Here is a 24,002-nt window from a genome sequence, read left to right on the forward strand (position 1 = left end):
GTAAGGTTGCAGTGCATTTCTGGAACCCAAAATCACAGTAGAGTTAAAAGGAGCGGATATAAATAACTACCTTTCACATGAAGATTAGCTAAAAGTTTTTACTTTACTTAGAGCAGCATAAACTTGATCGTAGTCAAAAGCTCTTTGCTAGCATGACTCAAATGAAACTAACACATCTGAAAGTTTAATACCTTGTACTTTATGTACTGTACTTGCCCAAGACAGCGTTAAAGTAAATTGACTCCTTACTATACGTGGGTGCGATAATACAAAGAAATAGGTAATATTAGCCTCCATCATTGTTTTTTAATATATTAATCTCATCTGATCGTTTCTTTAATAATAATTAATCATCATTGAATTTGACATAAACTGTTTTCGGGTTGCACGAATTATCAAAAACAATATGATAGACGACCAAAATTTTGTCTATTGATAAGTCTTTAATATTTACTTTTAGAGAAAGAAGATTGACTTTGTGATCGCCCAATTTAAAATGTGTATATTTTTTTAGGGTATCTCCTTCGGTGCCAGTTCAAATGCATTTAAATAAACACAGTTGTCAGGTACTTTGATAAAAAAGGCAATATGACGTGAATTTAGTAATTTTATATCGGAAACCGAATTATTACCGATTCTTATATTATTCGAAATTACCAGTCGGTAATCCTTTGAAAAAATCCACTTACGCAGAAGGAGAATGGAAACAATCCGTCATTTAAATTTGATGACGTAAACATTAACCCGCCGTTACTTCAAAAAAGTATGTTTCAGAAATTTCTTTACCCATTACCATTACATTGAGCGCTGACAAAGAAAACGTATAGGGTCATATACTTTTCACAAACGGATACAGAAATATTGGGCTTTAAAGGTTTTTTGATAACGTCATCAACCCGTTCATTCCAAAATTCGATAATCCAGGTTTAGGAAACTTAGCCAAACTGATCCCAGGTTTTCCTTAGTTACCCACGTGATGAAAAATGACTTCTGTTCACGATTTCACGTAATAAAGGAGACGGAAAAGTTTAAAAAAAAGTCGCATTTCGCTTTATATATGCTGTTACTTTTACTTAAAGAAAGTGCATTTGTTTTTAACACTTTTAGTACAGTGACATACCAGTACGATGAGTTGATATGTGAATTCAATGCCAAAGAAATTTCAAGGGCATTTTGTATCCATGATAAATTTGAAGTTATTTTTTTAAACTTAACTAAAACTAAAAGACATACTCCTATTTTTTCTTGCTCTGATAAATAACAAAAGCCATTTTTTATTCCAGACTCTTATATTTTTTCATGAAGACCTCAGTTAACGTGACTTATAAAGTAAAATTGCAAAGTGGCTGAAGAAGTGTAGTCTTGCAATCTAACACCACAGCGCTTTAAAATAAACAAAAATGCTTCTTAGAGAAAGTAAACTCATGCACGGATGATCAATTCCAGATGCATCTTTGAACTAAGCCAGGGAAACAAAATTGTTGATTGATTTATAAACTAATATATTTTTATTTCATATAATAAATACATTTTTTTTAAATAAATGTTAAATATAAAGATGATAAATACCTCTAAATATGTCTTTATTTTCCTAAAACTTTAAAACGCTTTTTAATCGGATAAAAGTTGATGTCCTTGTGCATTTAATTTCAGTTCTTAACATGGCGACTAACAAAGATATATGATTTACTCTGAAATATGTGGCAAAAAACATCATTTTTTTGACAATAAACCATTCGAATGCTTGTTAATCTTTTTGAGGATTAGGTTTCTTGTACAATTCACCTCGCTCACAACATGTTCGAGGACATTTCTTCTTGGCTTTATAACGAGTGTATTGATTTTCATGTTGACAATATCCTGCCCTGGCCAACCATTCGCAATTAGTGTAAGGTTCGTTGGTCAGGTTCAAGCACATTTCACTTTCAGATCTACTGCATTTTCCACATGATCGAGGACATTGTTCAGAATACAATTGACAATAAAAGTCTTTGTAGAATGGCACATTTATGCAGATGAATGACTTGTCTCCGCATGCTGCAAAAGAAAATATTTGCATTTAACAAAATTATACAAAACTAATGTGTTTTTTTCGCTTAAAATTGCAATGAGAAAATACTTACACCCTTTGGAAGGCTCTGATGTGGTCGTTGTACTTGTGCTTGTAGTTGTTGTTGGTCTGGTGGTCGTTGTAGTTGTCGTTGGTTTGGCGATCGTTGTAGTTGTCGTTGGTTTGGCGGTGGTTGTAGTTGTCGTTGGTTTGGCGGTGGTTGTAGTTCACGTTGGTTTGGTAGTTGTTGTAGTTGTCGTTGGTCTGGTGGTCGTTGTAGTTGTTGTTGGTCTGGTGGTCGTTGTAGTTGTTGTTGTTCTGGTGGTCGTTGTAGTTGTTGTTAATCTGGTGGTCGTTGTCGTTGTCGTTGGTTTGGTAGTCAATGTAGTTGTGGTTGATCTGGCGGTCGTTGTAGTTGTCGTTGGTCTAGTGGTCGTTGTAGTTGTTGTTGGTCTGGTGGTTGTTGTAGTTGTTGTGGTTGTTGGTCTGGTGGTCGTTGTCGTTGTTGTTGTAGGTGTGGGGACATTATTACAATCATACAATTTGTTTAGCTGTATTATGTCCAGTTCGGTTAAATCATTACTCCCAAATGATAGCGATGGATTTTTCTTCCATAAAATAGTGGGTCCTTCACCATTTGAAAACGCCCAACTACAAATAAAGAGCGTTAAGGTAGAATAACGTTTAAATACAAATAACTAACTACGCGGAGAGAAATCTGATTTATCTGGTGAAGGTAAGGGCAACAATAACAAACCTTGAGTAGTGCATCACGGATTTTGGATCATATTCAACCCCAAGACTTTCTGTCGATTCCTTATCGAAGTTATATTCCAAACCTAAGTAAAATATAGACGATTTTAAAACACTGTATTATGTATTGGGCTTTATAAAGTGAAGAAATAACTAATTGCTAAAGTTGTTTATAAATTGTGTTCTTGCTTCCATTTTTAAGTTACCTTGTTGGACATTTTCCAGGTGAATCTGGACGTAACTATCTCGATCAGCTCTGGATTGTTCATGAAATATACCAAGTGCATGAAGAAGTTCATGGACGATAACTCCTTTGTGTACACACCCTGGTGCTTGAAGTGATAAATCTTGACTGAATCTTGTGTATCCAATGTAAGACCAGCATCTGTCAAATAAGAAGGACATTTCCTTGATAAGTTATTCTTTAGGGATAATGCTTAGTTATTGCGACGATTGTTAGGTACTTTAGGGCAACAAAGATCTGACTGGAATTAGTATATACACTGGTGTGAATGATAGTAAAAAGAGCCTGGGTACATTCTAACATGACCAGTAGATGCAGAACCTTCTCTGTGCTCTTGAAAACGAATGCAAGTTCTTGATTGGATAGCATTTATGGCAGAGTATATCACTTGTTTGTGCGTTGATTCTATCAAAGAAATGAGAAATAGTTGTTGAATATAAGTTATTTCATACTGCCAATTGTTTGGAAGTTTCCATTTTATCACATTTGTTCTGAATCAAACAGGAAACTCAGAACGCACTTACCAAATTGGGAAGAGATGGTGTAGTGAAGTGTTTTCCTGGCCATAGAATGTTTGCACTTTTTCTCGACAAAGCTCTTCTTCTTCGACTTTTTTTAGGGTTTGCTTTATGAAGTTCATACTGTTCAGAAGTCATCTTTTCGTCAATAATACGTTAGTCAAAGCTGATAAAATAACAAAGCAAATATGTAATAAGAGTTAATGGAGCGTCTATTTGATAAATTTATTTTTCTATTACACTTAACAACTAACCTTTGCCGCATTTATTGTTTACTTCTAAGATGTTTTCCATAGCTGCATTACCTTTCTTTGATGGAGTTGGAATACTCACAACGCATGTTAAAATTGTAACAGACAATACTAATAATATAAGCTTCATTTTCACTTGAACATATACTATCAACGCTTGATTCAATTTTATACTTGCAAGTTAGTAAACACAGCTCCTCTCGCTTCGTTGAAGGTAAGATCCACGGAGAACAAAACTCCACAATATACACAAGTTCTAGCTCATTAAGGAACAACTAATTACATCCCACTTGTAATTGTATTCGATATGGCCATACGAACAATTCGTATTAGCTACATTTTGCTTGATAATCCGGATTGTGTTTGGCAATTACGATATCCTTAATCAATCTGGTTTCCTGTCTTTTTTATTCACTAACATATTGATCAAATGACTGGTAATCAGAAACAGGTAATTGGAAGATTAATCATCATAGGATAGGATATTCTTTAGATTTTCTTTGAAAATACCCTTTGTGTGTTGTATCTTCGTTTTTAGATTTTCGCGTCAGCGTTTTAAAATAGCAATCGTAGTTAATGAAGTTTATTGTGATTTGTATTAATATGAAGATACGAAGGTTATTGAAATATGATATGTTTAAAATGCCTTATCAGGGAAAAATATGAAAAAGTAACTGATTTTGTGATTGGTGGCTAAATTTCCCGCAAGTGTTTAGTTTCTTCCTATTAGCTTAAACTTCCTATTAGCTTAAGCCCATTTTCCCCTATTAACAAAAGCAGCTTTTCTTATCATTCTGTTGTCTATTGTTCTTCTATTTATAATTTTATTGAGGATGAATTAAGGTACGTTTTATGCATAAGGTTACTTTCCCAAACGGATGAAATTTCCTTCTCACTCAGGGCGTCACAGTTCTTTGAGGGCAGGGTAAATTTTAAGATTATAACTTCCTAATTTGTGTAAAAACCCATTCTTTCGACAAGCTTTTCATCTTAAGCATAGCCGCAAAAGGCTCCTTTCGAATTGACTATATTTTCCGAGCTTTTTCGTTAGCCTGTGCGCACTTGTTCAACCTATAATTGTTTAAAGCTCATACACTCTAGCAAAAAAGTTCGATAGCGAAAAATGCAGTTGAATGAAAAGAAGCTACAACAGCCTTGGAGATGTTTTTGTTTGGTTATATATTGACGTGACGCAACAATTAGTGTTACATTGCTCTAGGACTAACTTCAGTTTGAATTTCTTTACAGTATGGCAAGTCCCTTTAGCTAGACCTCCATTATGATATAAGAAATATTACTTAATGATCATTTAAATTAAAAATGCAGACGCTAATTGTTGCTTTGGCTTGCTAATACCATAGGTATCATAGATTAATTTTAACATTACAAGATGCATTACAAGTTATAATTAGATTAGCTACCTCATTAAACAAGTAACTGACGGGCTGTCACTTTCCAAATATTCAACACAAGAATTTTGTTGAAAAATTTTTGTAATTGGAAGGTTTTTCCCATTTAATATATATTAAGCTTTCTCAATCAAATGTTTTTATTTCAAACCATTGATTATGACATTTTAGATAAACGTCCCAAAAATATGAACGTCCAATTAAGACGATCACTTTACGCCTTCGCCATCGCCATCTCCTTTGTGGTCGCAATATCGCGTATCTGTCATTTAATTGCACACAATTTGACAATATTGAGAGTTCCTGTGTGGTTGGTGCAAAGTTAAACATGATTATACTTTATTGTTTTATTTAAAATGTAAGATTATAAATTTAGAAATCAAGAATGGTTTCAATATGCAGCGATAAGCTTATTTCCATCACAATTTGTTATTTGGACTAACAAATTAATTGTATATTCTTTCCACATGTTTACAGTTTTTTTACTTTCAGTTTCGCTAAATTTTAACAGTTCTTGATTAATAATTAGTGACGTAGTTAGCGGACTAATTATTGTCATACAGGAATCGCAGTTCCCACTATCCTGCGATTACGCATAACAAGGGCATTGTCCAAGTACAGAAGTTTATTCAACACGAGTTTGATGCCATTATCTTAGGTATCAAATTTATGCAGTATGACCATTAAAAATTTAGGTGATTCCTTGAAATGACCCATGATAGACAGCGAAAGCTAAAATTGTCGAACTATCATTTACTACTCTTACGAAAAAGCATATTACAGTTAATGAATCTAATCAAACATTGCTTCGTCTGACAAGAAATTTTTTAATACATTTAAGCTATATGTGTCTAATATTAAAAAGTAAAGAGTCTTTTTTCATCAGTGGATGAATTCTAGAAACTTGCGATTACGCCGATGTCAGCAGTAACAATTACCATATCAAGCTGATAGTGCTAAGTTTACTTCCACTGTGGACATTGACATTGCCATGGAAACATTTGTAAAACATGCAAACATTTGTGTATCTATTTATAGAATAAATAGAAAACTGCTTGTGAGAGTGTTTTAGAATTGACTAGTAAAAACTAAGTGTCAAGCAATCGTGATCAACATTTAAATATTTATCATAGAATGATATCATCCAAAATGGTACGAGCAAGTAATCTGGCAGGTAATTGCATTTGTAATTACTTGTGGATATATTTAATTGTAATCAATATCTACTTGTCACAATTCGATTTCTCTATCACCTTACACGGACTGTTGATAATGAGCATCATTTCTGATTGGGCTATGACTAAGCAGCGGATATCATTGTTTTCTTTCAGAATCCTGTTTTTTTTAAATTTCTTTTTTGAACGATTTTTTCTGGTGAATGATGTCTAACTGTACACAGTCTATCGGGATAGTTACAACAACATAAAATTGAAACCATCTTTAGTACTCGCGTCATTCTTTATTTACGTAGTGATTCAATTGTATCGAACTGACTTGATAGACGGAAAACTTTATTTAATTCTAACGCACTGGGCAAATAAGAATTTTATTTCTTACAATAAAAACGCAATAGTACAGAATGATTAAACGCTAAAGGCTAGGTTTGCGTCCACACAGGTTTCGATTAAGTTTGACTGTTTTTAATCAGTAGTATGAATAGTTTAGTTAAAACGTATTTCCGACATTGTAGATTTTTTCCTTGTGATCATTGTTACATTGTGAACGCGACTTAACTAACAGAAATAATTTGAACAGTTGTTTTTTATTCTGGGAGTATTTTAAAACAGATTATTCTAATCAATTTTTACAACGGGGAATCTCAAAACAACACTTTCGAAGAGATTACCACACTTGCAATAAAAGAACTCATGAAAATAGGAAGCAACTCATTAATTGGACGACCCATGTTGATTATGATTTTTTTAAACTTAAGGACTTCAACTAATAAAAATTGCGATGCGATGACTGTTTTTATGTTTAAGAAAAATGTGTTTAATGATCAAGTCCAACAAGCGAAACCAACGTGCGAATTTTACAAAGGATAAGGACAAAGGTAAACTTTCAAAATTTTTAGGCCAGAATGCTTAGGCCAGTCTCCCTAATCAACATGCCATGGCAAGCTCTGTTTACGTCAATGACCTATTGTCTTTAAAACAATTACCTATTCGGAAGTGCCAAACAAGAATATCTTCAGAAGTAAGTTCAAGTTCCGGATCGGATTATACTAAATACAAGTAAGACGTGTCTTGATGTTTTGATGTTTTGTAAGAAAAAAGGAAAAAAAGCTTATTGAGTGTTCCGCTGATGCAAACATAGTGTCTGTTTGTGTGCAGCACAATTAAGACAGTGACTGTATCCACAAGATAATATTGCTACAAATTTCTGTAATCGTGGGAAAAAAACAATCAGTGGGTTTATTTTCGATAGTCAATTTTTTAAAACGTCAACGTAAGAAAGATATAGAGGTAAATCATTTGCTTTGTATCAAGAGTTATCATATCATGCGTCATTTCGCTGCAAACTTTTACTTCCAATATGTCACGCGAAAATTAGAAATCATAGAGATGTGTTAGTCTCAACCTACATCATCTATGTGTCCACACTAAAAATATTATATTCCATGCTTGTAGAAATTCTTACTTACTTCTTTTCAATATAATGGATCCTTAATAACATGTACGGCAGGATATGATTTGTATACATAACTGATAAAGATGATCCTTTTGTTCATCTAATTATAACTATAGAGAACCTCCTTATTCTAATTGTGGAAAATGTCAGGTTAATTGTACTTCCTTGGTGTGTTTCAGTTAAGAAACATTTTGATCTGTCTATTTCATCTTACATTGAAGGTATATTTTTAATTCTAAAATCAGAGAACCATTTCAACAATAAAATACAAATACTGTACTGGTCACTTTAAGCACTGTAATACCAACCTACAATATGTTACAAAACATTGACCACAAAAGAAAAACTTTATTTTTATTTTAAGCTAACTGGTTTAAATTAGCTATCGTCTCCTCCCACTCATTTTAAACATCAAGAATGAAGTGCTTTGATGGTCGAGTGTAACCTGTATAAGTGAGGCAACTGTGTAGGGACATCGCTTCTATGTAGAACGAATAAAAGAAAAAAATAAAGACATATTATTGAGCAGATATTCTTGAATGTCACTACCATAAAGCCATGAAGGGCTAATTTAGTTTAGTGTGACAGCCGAGGTTTAAAACATTTAACAAACTTTATTTCTATACTTTTTATCATTATTCTTACCTCTTCTCCTAGAAGGCGTACGTGCGTCGCAGAAACTGCTGAAATAAAACTTACCATTTGTTTTGACTAAAATTTCGAATAAGGGTCCGTTTATTAAAGCGAAGTGTTGGGGAGAGGAGCTTCCTTCGTCGGTCATGGAACGATTGTCTTGAACTTCAGTCCGACAGTCAACCTTTCATTAAATTCGATTCAAATTACTTAAACATTTCTTTGTCTGTATTAATCTGAAAGAAAAAAAAAGCTGCAACACACACGTGCCAGTTTAACATTTTGTCATTTGCTAATGCTACAATATTTTGGTATTTTCAAGATTTCTTGTTTTGTTTTTAACTCCTAAGGCGTATAAGCATGTAATTATTCCAACAGGCCCGTCATGTCTAAAGAATGACTTAGCCCTGACGTTACAAATGTAGATAAGGCATGGAAACAATGTTGTTAGGCCACGATGTGCCTGTATGACTATCGTAATATTTCCATTGATCAATTTAGATGTCGCTAATTTTATAAATCTATTGTCTAGCTTAGACAATAGATTTATAAAATGACAGCATACAGCTCGAGCATAACCTGCCTTTTAAATACATTTAGCTCAGCTGGCTACAACAAACACAAAATCAGCCATCTTGGTATTTAAAAGGAAAAGAAAATCACAAAACAATGGAACGATATGATACATCTTTCGGATCTTATTGATGTTACGGAGATTTGGATTTATGACATCAGAGCAAGCAAAACTAATTTCTTTTATGGTGTTCCAATTTGAGCGAAATTATTCTTCAATATCAATAACCGTTCAGCGTGGATCATGCGTGAGATAAAAAATATTGTTACGGCGACGCCAAAACAACGTAGAACAAATCTGTTCTTGAGGATGTCACATATAAATAGAGTCATTCATGTTTCCGTGTTTTTAATTAATAAAATGGTTTACTGACGTAACCGGGAAACACAATTATGGTGTCACGTTATTTTAGGACGAAGGACGGATGCATATTCATGTATGCTGAAACAAGTTTTGTTGATACAAGAAGGAGCGCTAGCCATGAGCTGAGGCGTCACAATATTTAAAAATTTGGGCTGTAATGAAACAAAACATCTGATCACGCATTTTGTCGCTACAACTGATTATAAAGGTTATTGTTATATTACAGTAGCGGATGTTGAACTCATCATAAGATTTTGGGTTATTTCGTTAAATCTCTACCCTTAAAACGTGATAAATACAGCTAACGTTAACACGACCACTTTTCCTAAATTAAAAGACCCTCATGATCTGACGTGAATTATTTCGTTGTTATTTCGTTTCGTTGTTTTATTGGGAGCGCTACAGAATAACACTATTTTCAAACTCCGTCCGCTTGGCCTATGTGGCTGCAACAATAGCAACTTTGTAGCTTGCCGTCTGCAAAGTATTACCATTTGACTATTTTGGTCATTCATTAAAATTAAAAAAAAAGAAACTGCCCGGTTCCAGTAAATAAGTTTCTATGCTATGGAAGTTAGCGCCACGTGACCAGTCATGTGCTACATTCTGTGAACTACTGTCAGAATCCAGGAAGCTGATTTTGCATTACCATAAAATTACCTTATATGTACAAAAAAAACAAATCGCGTGATTATCAGCTTAACCTTGAATGTTTTTGTCAATTAACTAAGTTTGGCAACTCTTTGAACTTATAGAGAAAAGGTCAAGCAAAAGTTTGTCCTTTTATTTCAGGATTTCCACGTCGTTATTCATTTAATGCAAACATTGACTGTTGTTTTTCCATTAACCAGCCAAAAGAAAATTGCTTCCTTTTTAACTTTATCAGAAATCTCAATGGTACACAAAGAGTCATTACACGTTGACAAGTACAAGTTAATTGTAATTATGTGCATAGCCAGGGATAATTAAGAAAATTAGAATAATCAATTCAATGATGTGGTGAAGTTCTTATTCTCTGATTCATATGTATATGGCCAACATTATGACAAGATTAAGGCTACGTGATAGAATAAGGATTGTATATGGGAGTATACCGCAGCATTTCATTTCTTTGCTGCTCTTGAAACATTTAAAATATGTACAAGCATTCGGTTATTTACATGGAGGCATTAGGCTACTCCTTATCTTTAGACTCCGAGGTTTACCTGCCAGCGTCGCAAAAAATACCAATATACCAAACTACCAGCATGCACAACTCCCCATCACTCAAAATCCAAATAGGAATTCATGAAAAGTAGAATAACAATTCCTATCTGACAGTGATCAACTTCATCAACGTTACAACAGCAGGTAGACAGAACCCGCTCACAATTACGAAATATTGTCGGCGAAAAGCCATGGATATTTTGAGTTTTTTAAAGAAATACTTCGTCTAAGAATTAACTTACTTAGAAACTTATAATATAACTTAAAAATTTATAATTGATGGAAGCAAGAATCCTCTATTCGCCTCAAGTCAGATCAAAACAAAAGAAGAAGGACAAATTGCAACAAATAAACTTTATTTTGTTCAATGAAATACACACTTTTGCTACTGTGAGTTACTCATGCTTTCTGGTTTTGCGTGATAAATAATCTGAAAAAATTAAGATTATTCATGTTAAGAATGTTTCCGTTTCTGTCAAATGGCTCTAACTTAAAATTACGAGTTTTTTTTAACATAAAATAACACTTGATGTTCAAAAGTTATCAATCTCAATTTTAGAAATTCTTTGTTTTAGTAATTGTAAATGAGAGAGTAGAGTTAATTCACCAATAGAGTTTATAATAAAACATTTGCAAAAGAATTGACACTTTTAGCAACTGAAAACCTTAAAACATGATCTGAATATACTGAGTATAGGATACTTCTCCGGTGTCAATGCTCAACAAAAATTCGCACTGAACATTTAAATTAAAAGTATTATGTTGTGTTTTTAATCAGATCATTCCATCTGTCATGGTAATGACAAAGAAATTGAGAAATGCAACAATAAGGGAAAATCTGTCAGGGAATCTATCTTTGTAAATGAACAAATGGAGCATGAAAAATCATTTAAAATTAACAAAGCTTCCACAATTTATCACTAGGGGTTATTAATAACATTTTGGTGTTGTCTGGAACTTGCATGCAAAGACATTCGACGACAAGGCACTGGAGATCGAAACAAAATGATTTTAATTGCTTCAAATTTTTTAATATTGTTGCTTCCAAGTATATAACAAACCACAGCTAATAATACCACAAGGCTTTACCATATGTTGACTTATTTCAATATCCAGTGATTGATTTCACCTTGGAGGAAAGAATCCGTATTCCTTCCTCCAAGATTTCACACATAAAAAAATGAGCAAACAAGTTGAAACTTAGCATACACTGATTCTACATTAATTTAGTTTTCTTCAAACACACAAACATTTAATTCTTTTGCTCGTGGGACAGGCAAAACTTCACATATACGGAAATATTCCTATTTGTAATGTGACGTTTTGGATTTGATAAAAGCGCGCTAAATCCATTCCTTTAACTCTCATTGTTTCCGAGATAAGGTACACTACCTCAAAGCTAATAAAGCAGCGTTTATCTTATATCAAATTATAATGTTATCATTACAGTATTAGTCTTTAACTCAAGGAAAACTCCAGGGTAATTCGGCTAGCGACAGACAGACTCAAAGTGGCCATTTTGAATCTTAGACAGGCAGAAAGACACACAAGCAGACATACCGCAATCATAATATGGGTGGCTCGTGGACACATGTAAGGGTATGTCTGTTCTGCATACACCACATTTTGTGTGTCTTGCTACTGTTGTACCATCTTGCGCGAAGACAGAGAAAATGATAATAACAGGTATTATTATAAAGATTAACGAACAAATTATTATAGAGATTAACGAGTTGATGTTTTATCCAATATAAATGAGGCTCCATACAGCAATGACTTTCTTTGCTATTTTAAGATTCTGACGCGATAGAAAAATCAGAAAACAAGCTTACAAATCACAATAAATATTCTAAAGGAAATCTGTTCCAACGAAAATCGTTCTTACGCTCTGATACTCTAATTACCTGTTTCTGATTGCCACTCATTTGATCAATACCCCGGCTCCAAACATAAAAAGGAAGAGTGAATTCATTAAGGATACCGTAATTGCCAGACACAAATCCGGATTATCAAACAAATGTGACTAACTTAAAAATTATCGTTAAAGCTCTATTAAAGTTGTTTACTAGTAGGCGGTAATCAATTGTTCCTTAATCACCTACAAGGTGTATATATTGTGGAGTTTTATAAACTATGGCAATACACATCTCACCTTCAACAAAGCGAGAGGAGCTGTGGTTACTATCGTGCAAGCATAAAATTGAATCAAGCGTTGATAGTATATGCTTCAGTGAAAATGAATCTTATATTATTAGTATTGTCTGTTACAATTTTAACATGCGTTGTGAGTATTCCAACTCCGATAAAGAAAGGTAATGCAGCTATGGATAGCATCTTAGAAGTAAACAATAAATGTGGCAAAGGTTAGTTGCTGGGTTTAAAAGAGAAACAAATTTAACATACATACATTTTATAAACTCTTTATTGCATACGTGTTCAATTCTTTTTTAGCTTTGACTAACGTATTATATGGTGACGAAAAGATGACTTCTGAGCAATATGAACTTCATAAAGCAAATCCTGAGAAAAGTCGAAGAAGAAGAGCTTTGTCTAGAAAAAGTGCAAACATTTTATGGCCAGGGAAGACACTTCACTACACCATCTCTTCCCAATTTGGTAAGTGTGCTTAGTATCTAGTATGACTCGAACAAATGATATCAAATTGAAAAATTGAAATCAATTGACAATGTGAAATAACTTATATTGAACAACTATTTCTAATGTTTCTTTTATAGAATCGGCACACAAACAAGTGATATACTCTGCCATTAATGCTATCCAATCAAAAACTTGCATTCGTTTTAAACAGCACAGAGAAGGTTCTGCACCAAGTGGTCATGTTAGAATGTATCCAGGACAAGGGTAAGATCTTTTTTCTATCATTCACACCAGTGTTATGTTATTTTATGTAATTTCTATCAGATCTACGTTTCCCTGAAGTACCTAACAATTTTTGCATTAAGTAAGCATTATTTCTAAAGAATAACTCATCAAGGAAGTGTCCTTCTTATTTCGCAGATGCTGGTCTTACATTGGATACACAAGATTCAGTCAAGATTTATCCCTTCAAGCACCAGGGTGTGTACACAAAGGAGTTATCGTCCATGAACTTCTTCATGCACTTGGCATATTTCATGAACAGTCTAGAGCTGATCGAGATAGTTACGTCCAAATTCACCTGGAAAATGTCCAACAAGGTAACTTAAAAATGGAAATAAGAACACATTTTATGAACAATTTTTTTGCAATTTCTTCTCATTTTATATCCCAAGACACAATACATTGTTTTAAAAATGTCTATATTTTTCTTAGGTTTGGAATATAACTTCGATAAAGAACTGACAGAAAGTCTGGGGGTTGAATATGATCCAAAATCCGTGATGCACTACTCAAGGTTTGTTATTGTTACCCTTACTTTTCTTAAGACAAATCAGATTTTACTCAGCGTAGTTAGTTATTTGTATTTCAACTTTATTCTACGCTTAACGCTGTTTATTTGTAGTTGGGCGTTTTCAAATGGTGAAGGACCCACTATTTTATGGAAGAAAAATCCATCGCTATCATTTGGGAGTAATGATTTAACCGAACTGGACATAATACAGCTAAACAGACTGTATGATTGTAATAATGTCCCCACACCTACAACAACAACGACAACGACCACCAGACCAACAACCACGACAACAACCACCAGACCAACAACCACAACAACTACAACAACCACCAGACCAACAACAACTACAACGACCACTAGACCAACCCCAACTACAACGACCACCAGACCAACAACAACGACTACAACCACAAGACCAACAACCACAACAACTACAACGACCACCAGACCAACAACAACAACAACGACCACTAGACCAAAGACCACTACAACAACCACCAGACCAACCACAACTACAACGACAACTAGACCAACGACAACTACAACAACCACCAGACCAATCACAACTACAACGACCACCAGACCAACCACAACGACCACCAGACCACCCACAACTACAACGACCACCAGACCAGCAACAACGATCACCAGACCACCTACAACTACAACAAACACGAGACCAACAACAACTACAAGGACCACCAGACCAACAACAACTTTAACGACCACATTAGAGCCTTCACAAGGGGGTAAGAATTTTCTCATTGTAATTTGAACGAAAATAGAACATTACATTTGTTTAATTTTGTTAAATGCCAATATTCTCTTTTGCAGCCTGTGGAGACAAGTCATTCATCTGCATAAATGTGCCATTCTACAAAGACTTTTATTGTCAATGGTATTCTGAGCAATGTCCCCGATCATGCGGAAAATGCAGTGGACCTGAAGGTGAAATGTGCTTGAATCTGACCAACGAACCTTACACTAATTGCGAATGGTTGGGCAGGGCAGGATATTGTCAACATGAAAATCAATACACTCGTTATAAAGCCAAGAAGAAATGTCCTCGAACATGTTGTGAGCGGGGTGAATTGTACAAGAAACCTAATCCTCAAAAAGATTAACAAGCATTCGAATGGTTTATTTACAATAACATCGATGTCTTTTGCCACATATTCCAGAGTAAATTATATATCTTTCTCAGTTAACATCTTAAGAACTGAAAGTGAAGGCACAAGGGCATCGGCTTTTATACGATTAAAAAGCGTTTTAAAATTCTAGGAAAACAAAGACATATTTAGAGGTATTTATCATCTTTATATTTAACATTTATTTCGAAAGATGTATTTATTATATGAAATAAGAATATTATAGTTTATAAATCAATCAACAGTTTTATTTTCCTAGCCCAGTTCAAAGATGCGACTGGAATTGATCATCCTTGCATATGAGTTCATTTTCTCTAAGCCACGTCTTATAAAATAAGGCGGACATGGTTAGTTCAACCTTCTACAAATACTGCAGAGATAAACTTTGTTTACTTAAAATAATTGTAGTATAGGATTGCAAGACTACACTTCTTTAGCTTCAAAAAATTGCTTATGTTTTTTATCAGAGCAAAATAAAAAGGGTATTTTCAGAGCTGATTTCGTTTATTCTGTCCCTTAAATGATGCATATAGGTCAGATTTTTGATATTTGTGGGACAGATCATTACCACTGCTTTTAAATGTCCTGCAGCAAATTCGACGCTCACAACATTGACATTAGGGGCAGGGGTAGAGGCAGGGGTGCAGTCGCGTGCGCATACAACAATGACGTCACAAGAAATCCCCAATCATCCAAGACTTATTACTGTGGAAAGTTTATCATTTCTTGAACATGACAGTCTAGTAGCCGACGTTTCGGGAGATCCTGCTCCCATCATCGGGCAAAGTAAAATGATGTTAAATGAATTGAATGAATTTTTGGTAGTCCGTGAGTTGTCTATTGGAGAGATTGACAATCCACTTGCTCTTTTCTATACCCGTTTGTGTATCATCATTGAATCTGTCATTGATTTTGTTGAACTTTTAAGGTGTCTGTCTTTAACCGATCTCATTTCTTTTTCATACACGCTATCATGAATATTCTTAACCTGTTTACATTGGTCGGTGGAAAGTCTCGATTTGATGGTGTTGTCAAGATCAAGTATTTGGCGATGTAGGGTGTTACGTGTTACGTGATTTAGGTGGATTCTTTCTTGCAACAAATGGCAGCTTGCGCGCTGTAAGATTTTCTCACTTCTTTCAGTCTTTACTCTGCAGGTAAGTCGAAGATCTATCAACTTCGTGAGATTTGGTTACCAGCCCTACAGAAGAAGTAGTTACCTACACGTAGGTCCGAAAATATTAATTACCGTAATTAACTGTAATTATCAGCTTGTTTCTTATTGGTTAATTTTTATGAATTTCAATCCTCTGCAATTATATAAATACATGTGCAACATCATTTTACTTTGCCCGATGATGGGAGAAGGATCTCCCGAAACGTCACCTACTAAACTATCATGTTCAAGAAATGATAAACTTTCCACAGTAATACAAATACTGAACAGACAAACCGAAATAATATCTTCAATAATCCAAAACTTAGTAGGAAAAGTCCCTAATATGTAATGACGTCATCAAAATATGCAGAATAAGAGCTCCAAAAATATTCTAGCGGGAATTTCCCTAATGGTACTAATATTCATCAAAAATCAACGCATGCTCAGTAAAGACACGCTAGGTCGAGCAGAATAAAATCTTCTGACAAAACAAAAAATCGTATAATAATAAAGAGAGAATGGATTCAAAAACTGTCAAGCAATTACGTGATATTGCAAAAACCCGTGGATTAACAGGGTATTATAGACTACGTAAAGCTAGCTGCCTTGATTGCCCTATTGGAGAATGTATCACAGAAACCGGTCAGACCTATAACATCAGAGGATATTGACGTCTTCGAGAGACAGGAGATGGCCAAGACCCGTCCAACCATCGGGGGTAAAATCAGGGAATGGTACAACTGGGTATTGCCCCCATCTGAGATCGATGTATTCGAGAAACAGGAGCTGTCGAAAAATCGAGCGATTGTTGAGACAAGATGCGGGAATGGTACAACTGCCTTGTGGACGCTGTTACAAAGCCTATAAAAGAAGGGGTCAAGAGTAACTGTTCAGGATTCAAAAGCGGGGTGATGGTGTTCTATTAAAGGACAGCCAGCACAAGGCCTACGCTCCATGATGAGGTACAAAAAGGGACTTAGGAAGACTATCTATATGAACAGCCAGGGCAAGATTTTATACCTAAGGAACATAAACATGCTCTCCACTGGACCTTCTAAAATTTCCGAATTTTGGTATAAAAGAGGCCGACGGTGATTGGTATATAGAGAGGGTGCAATCAAACGTAAAAACCTTGGTTAGGGACCAGGTAGAAGATATGGGGTCGGCAAAGGTACAGTTATCCCTGTGGATTATGTGGAAGAAGCCCTCAAGTATGGAGGGGGCTAATAATGATGAGTACTTTGAGGTGAAGAAGGTTTTTCATAGCAATATGGCCTCGGTATTCCAGGGTAGCGACGTGGCCGATGTGCTGGATAGGATGTTTTCCCAAATCAAAACAGGTGCGGAAAATCCGGCACTGCCCCGGAGTGGCTTTACAATATCCAAAATCTTATATCTTGATGTAGACTTCCATACTCTATGGTTAACGAGAGGTTCATCGTATGTAGAAATACCAAAATGGGTAGCTTCTAAAAAGGCAATTATTAACCCAAAAAATGAGGATGAGAAGTGTTTCAAGTGGGCCATTATAGCATCCCTGCATCGTGATGGGATTGAAAAAGATCCACAAAGATAAACAATCTGAAGCATCATGTAGACCTTTATAATTGGGATGGTATAGAGTTTCCAACAAGTATCAAATCCATATACAAATCCGAGGCGAATAACCCCGACATTGCGGTGAATGTTCTGTATATAGATGGAAAGAAGATCAAAATCCTATGTCGATCGGTGCACAACGGACGTAGCAACGTGGTGACCCTATTTCTTATCACCGATAATAAAAAGACTCACTATACGGCGGTAAAAAGTCTATCGAGGCTCCTGGACAAGGACACTTCAAAGAATAGGAACCCAATGCACTTCTACCTTTCATGCCTACAGGGTTTTCCCACGGCTGAATCGAGGGACAAGCACTATAGGTACTGCATCGATCACGAGGCAGTCAAGATCACAATGCTAAATGAGGCTAAAAAAATGGCTATACTATAGGGATGGCCAACAGCAATTCAAGGTACCCTTTGCTATCTATGCAGACTTCGAGAGTCTGCTAGTCCAGGTAGAAGATGCAAGGGATACCAAGACGTAAAGGCTAAGCAAGCATGTACCATCTGGCTGGTGCACCTATAGTATCTTTGCTTATGGATGTACCGGATCCACTAAAAGTCTATAGGGGTGAGGACTGTGTGACGAAGTTCGTGAACCATCTATAAAGTGAAAAGACTTTATAATACATACCCTCAGCAACCCATGACCAAACTAACAGAGGTCTTAAAAAGGGAACATGACAAGGCCACGCACTGCCATATCTGCCTGAAACCCTTTGATAACTATGAGAATAACCGTAAAGTCAGGGACCACTGCCACTATACAGGTCTGTATAGTGGGGCAGTGCACGCAACATGCAACCTCAAATACAAAACACCCGGCCATATCCCAGTGATCTTCCAGAACTTTTCAGGGTATGATGCCTATCTCTTCATACGGGAATTGGGCGAGAAGTATGACACCCAGGACATTGGGTGCATCGCTGATAATACTGAAAATTATATCAGTTTCAATGTCAAAATCAAGGTAACCTCGGAGGTATAGGATATGGTGATCGTGAGAAGTACACGACAATCGAAATAAGGTACATCGATAGCGGTCGATTCATGTCATCATCACTGGACAAATTGGCAAACAACCTCATTGGAACAAATGCCTCAGGTATAAAGTGCAAGCAGTGTGCAGATACCTGTCTTGAATTCCAGGGCATAGACGCCAAATACATGGCAAGTTTTTGATGCAAAAATTGCGATTCACCAAATACCACCAAGCAGCTTAATCAAGATCATGTAAGGGGAAATGTACCATCAATAACCAAATTTATTGACAAGAATGATGTTTTCAGGCTGATGTTGAGAAAGGGCGTGTACCTCTATGAATACATAAACATGGATGGTATAAGTGACAGGGACTATACCTATGCAAGAAAGGTATGGGATGTCATTACCCCATAGGGTGATAACATCACCATGGGGGACTACAATGACATCTACCTGACAATAGACGTCCTGCCACTTGCCGTCGTCTTCGAGACATTTAGAGGTGTCTGCTTAACGAACTACAGACTTGATCCCGCACACTTCTACAGTGCGCCCGGATTAGCCTGGAAAGCAGCCCTGACATGCTCCTGGTGTTCGAGAAGGGTATAAGAGGAGGTATAACCCATGCCGTACTCCGGTAAGCCAAAGCTAACAATAAGTACATGGGGGAGCAGTATAACCCGGATGAGGAGTCCTCCTACCTGCAATATCTGGATGCCAACAACCTGTACGGCTGGGCGATGCGTCAATACCTGCCCACAGAAGGTTTCAAACGGGTGCGTAATGTTGAGGCATTCACTGAAAGGCGGATCGGGAAGCTCGTTGGGGATAATAAGCATGGTTACATCTTAGAGGTAGATATCGATTGCCCCAAGGAGTTACACGATAAACAAAATGAGCTGCCCTTCCTACCCGAACGCAGGACAGTCCACAAAGTAGAGAAATTAGTACCGAATTTGAAGGACAAGCGGAAATATGTAGTACATATTAGGGCACTTCACGAGGCTATAAAACATGGACTTAAATTGAAGAAAGTACACAGGGTCATTGATTCGATCAGAAGGCATGGCTGGCAGAGGCAAAGAACAAACGCGAAGAACGACTTCGAGAAAGATTTCTACAAGTTGATGAACCTCTCGGTGTTTGGCAAGACCATGGAGAATATCTGGAACCATCGCAATATTTAGCTGGTTACCAACGAGGACAAATACACGAAGCTTGTTTTGAAGCCTAATTTCAAGGATTGGAGCCGGTTTAGCAAACATCTGATAGGTGTAGAGATGGGCAAGACCGAGTCAAGATAAATAAGCCGGTGTATATAGGCCAGGCTATATTGGACATGTCAAAAATGGTGATGTACGAGTTCCATTACGATTACATGCAAGAAAAATATAGTTCTAAAATACAGCTCTGTTACATGGACACGTACCACATTCGAAACCACGACTTCTATAGGGATATAGCCAACGATGTTGAAGCACGCTTCGATACGAATGCCTATAATGCAGATGATGGAATGCCTCTCCCAATAGGGAAAAACAAGAAGGTGGTAGGCTTAATGAAGGACGAAATAGGTGGTAAAATAATGACTGAATTCATCACCCTCAGGGCTAAGCTATATGCGTACAAGAGCCTTACCAAGGAAGGCGGTGATCGAAAAGCGAAGGGCGTGAAGAGGTGTGTCACCAGGAACTCGATAACCTTCAATGACTATCAACGATGTCTTGAAGAGGGCGTTGATATCTACAAGAGACAAGTGCTAATTTAAAACAAGGGCTATATGGTGTATACCCAAGAGGTGAACAAGTTGGTACTAAACAGGGCAGACGATAAACGTATCGTACAACCGGACCAGATTACAACACTTGCCAGAGGCCATTGCCGGTTAGCGTCCACAGGGGAATAAAATGAAGGCATGTCTGTATATAGTCATTCTACTACCCTAGGAATGTCCGACATTGCACAAATATTTGACAATGTCTCTTCAGAATATGAGAATATTGAGAAGCCCATCGATAAACGTTAAATTTTAAAGGAGGGCCTATGCAAGGGCAAGGGGCATCTGCTGCCTAAAAAATGTACGGAAGCCTTTGTCGACAAGGCCCCTGACGAGGCTATCGACAAGGTACATACAGAGTATGTACAGCAGTAACTTCAGGAGAAGGAAGAAAAGACCGCAAAAGCACTGTCAACCTATGCCATAAGCCTATATGCCAGCATGAAAGATAATTTTGTGGATATAGTTAGTGTTGAGGGGCTAAGGAGAGATATTCAGGATGACCCTATTATTAAAGACTCCTTCGCGAACTTGGGCATACTGGTCTACTGTACATTCGGCAAGTATCTTGCGTCTATTTTAATTGCCAGGCATGCGGCCCGACATACGAGCAAAAATACGACGGAGGAGACGGTACCATAAGATAAATGAGTGAAGAAGTTCAGAAACAACAAGATGAAAGGATTATAACACGACTGCCGAAGAACGAGGGTCACGTAGCAGCCTGCAAGAGACTTGCCAAATGGAATAGGAAGAACAAGGCCGAATTAAAGAAGAACGTGGATAAAGAACCTTCACAGGATGATGCCTGCGGCAGGTTCTAGCAAGTCGATGGGCTGTGTCCACATCTATGGAGTTGGAGCGATAGCCGTGATTTCTGTAGGTGTCGCGTTTGGTATATGTTTAGCAGGGGTAAAAATGGGGAATCCAACAAGCCGGAGCCCCAACAGGACAAAACCCAGGCTATCCCCAGCATGCAATGAATTTTGCTAAAATAGCACCTAATAATAAATGGCAGGTAAACATGATGAAAATATGGGTCCAAAGGAAACAATGATTATTGATGCCCTATGTGAGTCCGTCAGAGTCGTCTCATGCACGATACTAATCGCCATGTGCGGAAAGAAGGCGTTGGGGGTTTCCAGGCCCGGTGCCAAGATGGATATGGAAGATGGTTTGAAACCGGCTACATGACGGCGGCGATTCTGTTCGACGAATATGCGATCAAGCAAGGATGGTACAAGAAGTCCCCGATATCTCCGAAATAGACCGCACGGTGAAATTTTTTTTCGTCATAGAGACGAATAAAAACAATGAAGGAGGAAGCCAAACAGGGCAATAAATGTTTAGAAACCCTACCATTGAACCAATGCAAGTCAAAGGGCAAAGGTCAACTAACAAAAACATGCATTTCCTGCCTTGATCTTAGTAGGGTATCAAAAGGCCACGCCAAACGCCGCATTTACATGCAACCATTATACGAGTTAATAATTATGCTACAGGATCACATTCAAGCCCAATTTAATGAGGGGTACACGTGGGAGAACTTTGAAAGGCATGTCAATAATAGGGTACGCTTCAGATATGATGAAACTTTTAATCGCCCAACGCTTGCCGAGGTCACCAATGCATTACAGCGGGCACAATATGCCATAACAAATGGAGATCAAATGTTGTAGGATCTGTAACCAAATATTAACGCTACACAAGTTTAAAATCAGGGGTAATAGTTGAACGAAAAGTTGCAAAGACTGCCCTGATAAAGCCAAAAAAAGGTGGGCGACTCCTAAAAATAGGAACATCGAAGACTTTGAACACAAGCTGGAACCCCTTGCTATTGATTAGAATATTAGGGGTGTTCAACAGGATGAAAACTATATCATCCTGTATGATCTACTCACATATAACATTATACCTCAATATCTCGAACTTATCGGTTTCCCCATTGCGGGGGAACCGGAGATAGCAAGGCTTGTTGAAAGGTATCGCAATGTTCTGTGGTGTCTTCGGGGAAAATTAATATATACTCTGCCACCCCTGGAATACAAGGCTCGAGGAACTAAGCTTTGCCCTACCTGTCGGGGATTATTGGAAAACAATCATGGGGGTGTATTGATATTTTCGGGCTGTGGTGCCCTGTACCCGAAAGTTCACGACAGGAAGTGGAGCAACTATTAGTAAATGGATGTCGTAAGAGATCCGCATACGGCGATTTTTACAGGTCCAACGTCTTGCGGAAAAATACAACGCGTCCTAGACCTGTTGGAAAATGAATACAAAGGACACTATGACAATTTAGTGATACTTTGTTTTACCCTACGGTGGAATGCCACCTATTTGGAGGGGGCCTCATTTTGGAAAGACGAATATGTATTCCTGATAGACCCCGGCAATGAGCTGTTTGAATGGATTCAAAAATTATCGTCGTTATTCGCGGCTAAGGACAGTCTTTTCGATGTCGATGATATGATATCTGACGAGAGCATTAATAAAAAAAGGCAGCCCTTGCTTGAATTAGCTATCAGTGTGAGGCACAAAAAGCATAGTTTATGGCTCTTAACGCAGTCATATACTGCTTTTCTCAAGAATATGAGAAGGCAGAAGAAAGCCCTGTTTTTATGGTACCCATACGAAAAATCAGATATGAGGGTAATTGACGAAGAGGCTAACCTAATAACAGACTGGGATGATATTAAGGTTGAATTGAAGAGGTCCAAACATGCTTGCCTTTTTGTAAGATTGGAACATTCCAGGACATGGAAAATGTTGGGGTGACTACCCACCGGAGTCATTGAGATCTTGTTCGATAAACAAAATCAACCACTCTTCAAAAGTGCATATCTTGAGAGATTACTCTGTACTCAAATGCTAGGAAGTATGGCCTTGATCGTCATATGACAATATCAAGGGTAAAAATAGGGGGTATACAGGGTGTACCCGCCAGGTACAGCCAGTCGGGTATGCTAGGAGGAGAAACATTTTGGATTGAGCACAATTTGTGTTTGTCATTAATGACAAACACAAATCAATATGGAGGAGACCAGGAAATGCACACAATGTAAACACTTTTTATCTTCGGACAAGCTTAGGATCAAGGGGAATGGTCAACTAAATAAACAATGTATCAAATGCCTGAATGTTATCAAGGCGTCAAAGGGGCGTACAAAGTGCCCACACGATAAACAGAGATCCCAATAAAAGGACTGCGGGGGAAGTCAGATTTGGCCTCATGAAAAACAGAGGAGAAAATGCAGGGACTGCGGGGGAAGTTAAATCTGCCCCCATCAAAGGGTGAGGGCCTATT

The 24,002-nt window shown here is 37.0% G+C and overlaps 2 protein-coding genes across 3 annotated transcripts; one reads left to right on the forward strand and one right to left on the reverse strand.

Annotated features, from left to right (window-relative positions):
* Window positions 1–1,615: 1,615 nt before the first annotated feature.
* LOC130647880 (astacin-like) lies at window positions 1,616–4,701 on the reverse strand. 2 transcript variants are annotated; one of them, XM_057453886.1, is made up of 4 exons: window positions 3,820–4,701; window positions 3,572–3,731; window positions 3,010–3,452; window positions 1,616–2,889 (listed from the first exon to the last, which is right to left on the reverse strand). In XM_057453886.1, exons 3-4 carry the CDS (start codon window positions 3,206–3,208, stop codon window positions 2,774–2,776), a joined length of 315 nt encoding a protein of 104 aa, XP_057309869.1. In that variant the 5' UTR covers window positions 3,209–3,452; window positions 3,572–3,731; window positions 3,820–4,701; the 3' UTR covers window positions 1,616–2,773. The 2 variants fall into 2 exon arrangements, with proteins under 2 accessions (XP_057309869.1, XP_057309870.1); XM_057453887.1 differs by having other exon boundaries at window positions 3,572–4,701.
* A 9,311-nt stretch (window positions 4,702–14,012) lies between these two features.
* Window positions 14,013–15,170, forward strand: LOC130648226 (salivary glue protein Sgs-3-like). Its single transcript, XM_057454263.1, has 3 exons — window positions 14,013–14,026; window positions 14,135–14,775; window positions 14,861–15,170. Exons 1-3 carry the CDS (start codon window positions 14,013–14,015, stop codon window positions 15,148–15,150), a joined length of 945 nt encoding a protein of 314 aa, XP_057310246.1. The 3' UTR covers window positions 15,151–15,170.
* The last annotated feature ends 8,832 nt before the right edge of the window (window positions 15,171–24,002 follow it).

Source organism: Hydractinia symbiolongicarpus, chromosome 6 (assembly GCF_029227915.1).
Source record: "Hydractinia symbiolongicarpus strain clone_291-10 chromosome 6, HSymV2.1, whole genome shotgun sequence".
Taxonomy (NCBI): domain Eukaryota; kingdom Metazoa; phylum Cnidaria; class Hydrozoa; order Anthoathecata; family Hydractiniidae; genus Hydractinia; species Hydractinia symbiolongicarpus.

Bases quoted from the DNA above. Each gene is read 5' to 3' on its own strand.
- LOC130647880 (XM_057453886.1), bottom strand. From the start codon at position 3,208: ATGTCCTTCTTATTTGACAGATGCTGGTCTTACATTGGATACACAAGA. The intron at 2,890-3,009 runs GTAACTTAAAAA...TATTTTACTTAG, and splicing joins CCTGGAAAATGTCCAACAAG to GTTTGGAATATAACTTCGAT.
- LOC130648226 (XM_057454263.1), top strand. The intron at 14,776-14,860 runs GTAAGAATTTTC...TCTCTTTTGCAG, and splicing joins ATTAGAGCCTTCACAAGGGG to CCTGTGGAGACAAGTCATTC.